A 7,234-nucleotide genomic window follows, 5' to 3' on the forward strand; every position below is an offset into this window, starting at 1 on the left:
CACCCAAATGCCCTCTTAATTATTCTTTTTCACTGAAATAATAGTAATAATTTCTAGATCATTCTTTTAAACTTGGACTAATATGTCTTGCAAAAAGTGGGCTGACATAACAGAACGGGAAATGGACCAATCACAGTTTTTCTTCCGATGGTATCTGGGTGAATCAGCGACTCCCCCCTACCAGGACCCTCAGTAGCTGCAACAAATGCCTGTGTAGTTCATGTCAATATGGGCATGAGTTTGATTTTGACAGTTGTCTTAGACTTAGCCAATTATATTTTGTTGAGTTGTGGGTGGGACAATAGCCTGACATCTCCCGGGCATTGACGAATGCCCTTCATGGTTTCCACCTGCCCCAAAAGTGACTGCATCTCCTACCTTGTGCCTGAAAGGTTGCTTCTGCCTCAAAATAACTTGATGTAATTTTCAAATACAAGACCTGCATTTCTCTTAGTGGGAGAAATAATTGGGTTTCTATAGTTTCAGCCTGTTGAGCAGGTGGTTTGAGCACTTGAGTTAACAGGTGTCAGAAGGCAATTTTGTAATGGATTCATTTTTATGTGGTATTAATGACGTAGAATACCACCACTCATAGATCAATAGTCTTCTTATTTACTGTGGGCAAAAATTAACACGTATCAGCTGAAAGCCATCATCAGCGTTTTAGCTGAAACACGTTTGTTTATGCCCACAGTAAATAAGAAGATGTAGACCTGTGAGTGCGGTATTCTGTTTCTTCTGATCCTTTTCACAGCCGTGCACCCGATACAGTGCTCAAGATTTAAGGCCGTGCACACTCCTGGTTCTCTTTAATGACATAGTTTGCATATTGCTTCAATTTTAGTGGAGCTTGAGGCAATGAGTTGTTGTGATGAGTGCACTTTGTGTGTGTGTGTGCGCGCATATGTGTGTGTGTGTGGGAGGGCGGGGTCATCAATCTGACCATTGAAGGCCCAGTGCAAGACCCCATGGTCCCCTGCTGAAGGTGATAGATTATGGGAAATCATGTATAGGCACCTTTTTGTGTTGTTTTTGAAAGGACTGGTTTAACCATTGCGGTCAGTTGCCCCAAAACATGCTGTTGTGAAGCCGTGTCTGGTGGTGCTGCCTTGTCTAAAATATCAAAAAATTAAGCCGGTGAGTAAAATGATATAATAACCAACATGCACGATGGCAAAAACTACGAAAATAAGACCCAGGCGTCTGGGTAGCATAGCAGTCTATTCCATTGCCTACCAACACGGGGCTCTCGGTTCAAATTCCTGTGTTACCTCCGGCTGTCCACTGCTCCTGGCAGCCAGTGGACAGCCCTTTCCTTCGGCGCCCAGGCACTAATTCCAGGTGGTCATCATGTTGTGGTCAGGGACAGGACAGGAGAGCGTTCTGCGCATATTTATTGGGGTTATTTTTGATGGACACCCATGTGAGCACGGGGAGAACGTGCAAACACCTCACAGAAAGGCCTCTAGTGGAGCAATAACCCACCTGAGCACGGGGAGAACATGCAGAGTACACACAGACAGCCACTGCACACTGACAGGCCTGGGGAGAACATGCAAACTCCCCCACTGCCAACGCCGCTCCAGGCAGGAATCGAACCTGTGAGGCAGCAGTGCAAGCGCTGTGCCACCATTCCACACATTTTAAGGCTGGTATATGCTTTTCGTAAATGCTCATCGGTACAACGAACACGGTGTCCATCTGTGTCATTCTATTTGAGCGTAAATATGCTGCTATCATCTGTGCAGGCGTGCTGTGAAAACTTTGAAACTGGATTTGATTCTGTAACGTTATGAATTTCGCCACAAATTAAGTTACACTCAGATCAGTGATCCTACTCCGAGACCTTTCATCTGCAGTTGGCCTCAATCTCAATTCGAGAGGATGTGACATCACAGGAAGATGGATGGCAGAGGTACGTATTAATAGAATGGTGCAGGGAAATGACAAAATGAGGGAGATATGACGAATGGATGTAGGATATAGAGATATGGAGAGGTGGGGGAAAGAAAGTTGAGGAGGAGGGCAGAGAAAGGAGGGAGGACAGCGGTGCGAGGGGAATGACAGAAAGAGAAAGTGGGAGAGGTTCTACAAATTTAATCAGCCTTTTTAAGCCTCCTGTGGGGAAAAAAAGAAAGCTAAAAAGAGATTGGTAGCAGAAAAATATGCAGGAAGGAGAAAAAAGACAGATGTAGATATGGTACTTTTCGGGTTCAGGAAACTGAAAACTGGAGGTTGAGCGGGATGATGCTTAATTCAAGAAAGCACATGATTATTCCCGTGGTCATCCACAATCCTATTAGTAATCCACTAACAGAAACAACATCGAGGATATAAACAACCATCCCGAGAAAACAAGGAATGGAGACTCCAGCTTTTGATGTTACACAAATACCAAACTGACAATCAAGTGACAGTCAAGTGAAATAACTAGGGGTGTAAGAAAATAGCGAGACACTCGAGTATCCCAGTATTATCTTTTGTGATACTGTATCGATTCTCAAAACCACTATATCGATTTTTAATTGTTTACATGTAAAGGTTTGTGACAAACATTTTGTGTTGTGTGTAACCCCACGAGCGCTAGATAACAGTGCTGTAATCTATCTTCAGCCATTTGACTCTTCCACTCGAACCCAACAACGTAAACTGAGACAGGAAGTAGCATAAGCACGAAGAACACAGGCCTATGAAATCACAATATATCGCCTTTCTTACAGTAACGCAATATATCGTGATATATTGAATCATAGCCCCCGTATCGTGATACGTATCATATCGCCACATTCTCGCCAATACACAGCCCTAGTAATAACGTGTAACTACAATTACTTAATAATGAATAACTTGCTGGGCTGAACTTTTCATGCAGAAGAGCTTAGTGTTATTGTGAGAATATACTGTGATACTGAGAAACTCACTGTCTCAATCACATTGTCCATATTTTCCATTTCATTCTCAATTTAGCCCCTCATTGATCAGAGTCAAAGATTAGACACAAGACCAGCGCCTCTTCAGTCTGGCTAAAGATTGCCCTTAAGTGTAGGGATGGCATATTTTAATTGTAAAAAAAATAATCAGTAGAGTTGGAGTGAGTATGCACTGCCTTGTCCTTGTTATTCACCCTTATCGTGGCCATGTTGGATTGCAGACTCAAGAGTGTGTGACGTCACTGACCTGCAGATGGAGTGGATCTCGTGTGTGTCCTCCTCTCTCTGAGCACTTTCTGTCAGACTGTCTCCCAGCGCCATCAGACAGCGAGCAAAACCCTTATAGATGGAGTGACACCTTCTGGCTGAGGCAGCTGCAACAGGGCATGAGCTCAGCACTGGAAAACACACACACACAAACACACACGTTTGTTTTTGTATACTTATGGGGGTCAAAAATTTTATTTCAGAGTCAAAGTCAAAATCCTATTTGCTGACAGCCTCGCACAGCCACCTCTGTATCTTGTGAACTCAGAGTTTGCTTTGGAGGTCTTGAAAAGCTGTCGTTGGTAGGAGCTACGAACACAAGTTTTGAACCGGGCGCATCAGCGAACTATGAGGAGGGTTTAGACCGGGGGTCTCAAACTCAAATTACCTGGGGGCCACTTGACAGGTGGTCTTATGGAGGAGGGCTGGTGCAATAGGGATGAAGAAACAACTGTTTGAATAACCCTCACATCGTTTTTTTATTATTATTTCACATTTTTACATGAATAGGTAACTATGTACATAGTGTAGCCTGGCCTAGGCCTACATATTTAGCCTACTTCTTGCCAGAAACCTGGCACTTCTTCTGCTGACACAGGTGAGGCACATTTGCTTTCAGGGACTGAGCAGTGGACACCCTGAAGACAGCCTGGAGATGTTCATTGGTCAGTCTGGACCTGTGCTTTGATTTATTAAAGTTCATAGTTGAGAACAATTTCTCACACAGATAAGTGCTGCTGAATAGACTCATGACCTGCCTGAACAGTTTGGACAACTGTGGGAATGTTTTGCGAAGCTCTCTGAGAAACTGTTCAAGCATCTCTTGCTTCCCTTGTGCCTCTCTGAAGTTTGCCTTGAGCTCCATTTGAAATGTGCTTGGTGCACTGTCCACGTCAAAGGAGAAGGGGTCTGCAAATAACTGGAAAGGGCTGCTGTGAGACTTAAAATCAGAAAAGCGATGTTCAAACTCCTCCTGCAGACTCTCAATGGCAGTCACATACTCATCAGCATTGACTCTGGCACCATCGTCAATAATTGACTGGCATGTTGGGAAGTGGGCAAATCTTTTCTCTGTGAGCTGTGTTTTCTGTAATCTGAGTTTCCCAGAGAAGGCTTTCACACTATTAAATGCTACAGTGACAAGTTGGCCTATTCCCTGTAGTTTTAAATGAAGAGTGTTAAGTGACTGTGTGATATCAATTAAACTAAATCCATGAGACATTTGGAGTCATCAAGCTCGGGAACATGTAGCCTGCCTTCTTTCATGAATTCTCTGGTCGCCTCCCTCAATTCAAAACACCTTTTCAGGACACTGCCCCTGCCCAACCAGCACACTTTTGTGAAGTACAACACATCTCCACATGCTGCATCTATTTCCTCCAGAAACGCACAGAACTGACGGTGTTGTAAACCTCTTGATCTGATGTAATTCATGCATTTCACCACAACAGTCATAACACTGTCACATTTCAAGCATTTGCTGCAGAGTGCCTGCTGGTGAATGATGCAGTGCAATGCAATCGCGGGATCTACATTCTCTTCCTCCAGCTTTCTATGAATCAGTGCTACAAGCCCATTTTTTCTTCCCGTCATTGACAGGGCGCCATCAGTGGTGAATTCAGCCAATTTATTCCAGGGTAGACCAGCACCTTCAATTGCATTGCACAGCACCTGAAATATAATCTTTGGCTGTAGTCGCTCCCTGCATTGGAAATAAAGTTAGCAGTTCTTCTGTTAATGCAAAACGGTCATTGATACCCCTTACAAATATGAGGAGCATTGTCATTTACATCTGTGCTTTCATCAAGTGTCAAAGAAGAGTGCATGAAATTGTTTGCTTTAATGCAAAACTGTCTGTAAACATCACCTGACAACTTGCTGATCCATTCTGCCATTGTATTTGGGCCAAGACTGACGTTTTCAAATAAAGATGCCTTCTCTGGGCAAATGATACTTGCTACCTGCAGCAAGCAGTCTCTCAGAAACTGTCCCCTCCGTAAATGGCTTGCCAGCTTTCGCTATTGCCTCGCTTACCACATAGCTAGCTTCGACAATTGCATCACAGTCTTTTTTAGCTTTGTGAAAAAAGTTCTACTGACAGGAAAGACTTTTTCGAAAGTGTGCTGCCTTTCGCTCCCTCTCCTCACCTTTGAAGCGATTATACGCCTCTGTATGTTTAGTAGTGTAATGTTGCTTCAGATTGAAATCCTTCAGGGCGGCAACTTTTTCCTTGCAAATTAGACAGATCACAACCCATTAAATTCAGTGAAGACGGGGCGTCCAGGTGGCATGGCAGTCTATTCCATTGCCTACCAACACAGGGATCGCCGGTTAGCATCCCTGTGTCGCCTCCAGCTTGGTCGAGCATCCCTACAGACACAATTGGCCGTGTCTGCAGGTGGGAAGCCAGGTGTGGGTATGTGTCCTGGTCACTGCACTAGCATCTCCTCTGGTCAGTCGGGGCGCCTGTTCAGGGGGGAGAGGGAACTGGGGGGAATAGCGTGGTCCTCCCACACGCTACATCCCCCTGGCGAAACTCCTCACTGTCAGGTGAAAAGAAGCGGCTGGCGACTCCACATGTATCAGAGGAGGTGGAGCAGCTCCCGGGATGGCTCGGAAGAGTGGGGTGATTGGCCAAGTACAATTGGGAGAAAAAAAGGGGGGTAAATTCAGTGGCGGGGGGGGAAGTGAAGAAGTAGTCACATGTTCATTTCTCTTGGAACTGTCGGTGCTCCTGGTCGACTTTTCTTTTGGCTTTTGGAAGTGACATTTTTACAAAACATCTGCAAGCAGTGACAACAATTTACGTTAGCAAGCTAACGCGAGGTATTTCGCAGTGGGCTAGCCTACTGGGGTTTATGTACTTGCATTGCCTGCAAAACTGACGTTAGGCTATGTCATCTGCAACTGGCCTCACAACTGATCTTAACTGGGTACTTAGAACTAGAAACAGAAACGTTTCACCAAAAAAAGTTAAAAAAAAAGAAAAAAAAAGTACGCAAAATGGATTCGTGGTCCGGATCTCTTAATAAATCTAAAACATAGTGCGGGATGCACAAAACTGCCTTGTGAGCCAGATGTGGCCTTCGGGCCAGTAGTTTGGTTTAGATGATGACGACCAGAGAACAGCGGCAAAACCCTTTTCATTGTCATCATCTAAACCGGTGTTTATCAACCCAGTGCTCAATTACCCCCAGTCCTGCAGACGTTCTTTGTAGACCTTAATAGGCAGGAGTCTGTTTGTAGTTACTCAACCAAATTATATTATTTGCATCTCATTGTGTCAAGTGTGACAAATCCGACAAATTAAGTGCTGAGTAGCTGAGTAGGTACAAGCAGGCCTGCCTACTCATGGTTACAAAGAGAGTTTTCCTGGGTTGGGAAATATTGATCTAAACCCTCCCTAATAATACAGCCATACAGCCGACTTCCAGCTGCCTGGCCTAATCAATTCTCAATGGATCCTTTCCAAGCTAGTATCTTGTAGCAAAAAACAAAACAAAAAACAGAGTTGGCGAGATTTAGGCTGGCTTTGGAGGCTAGTTTCCACAACCCTAAACCCTAAAATAGAAACCCTAGCAGGCTTGGGTTTCTATATAGGGTTAGGGCTATTTAGACTAGGCTAGCCCTAACCTTAAAATGCCTAACACTTTTCCTCATGGGGGCCCAAGAAAAAATGTCCCTACTAGGTATCTGTCTTGATGCATGCTCAATAATCCAGGTAAGGAGATCCCAGAAAGTTGAATCAGTTCATCTGGACACAACGTTTACTTTCAAACCCCAAATCATGATGCGCCAGAAATTGATCCACCCCCAAGGATCGGGTCCCCGGCACAAACAGAGCAATATAGTATACACTGTTAAGTGCCAGGAGGATTGCCCTGAATTGTACATTGGGGAAACCAAACAGACGCTGGCCAAGGGGATGGCACAACACAGGAAAGTTACCTCTTCAGGCCAGGACTCCGCAGTCTATACCCATCTACACACCAGTGGCCGCTCTTTCATGGATGAGGATGTGCACATCCTTGATAGTG

General features: G+C 44.6%; 1 protein-coding gene across 1 annotated transcript in view; it reads right to left on the minus strand.

The window, feature by feature from the left end:
- The window catches only part of nrn1la (neuritin 1-like a), a 33,876-nt gene extending 28,784 nt beyond the window's left edge, over nucleotides 1–5,092 (minus strand). Inside the window, 2 exon segments of the mRNA XM_056282453.1 lie at nucleotides 3,178–3,328; nucleotides 5,065–5,092. Of these exon segments, the coding sequence (XP_056138428.1) occupies nucleotides 3,178–3,328; nucleotides 5,065–5,092 (179 nt within the window).
- Nucleotides 5,093–7,234: the final 2,142 nt, after the last annotated feature.

This window comes from Lampris incognitus, chromosome 6 (genome assembly GCF_029633865.1).
Source record: "Lampris incognitus isolate fLamInc1 chromosome 6, fLamInc1.hap2, whole genome shotgun sequence".
In the NCBI taxonomy this organism is placed as follows: Eukaryota; Metazoa; Chordata; class Actinopteri; order Lampriformes; family Lampridae; genus Lampris; species Lampris incognitus.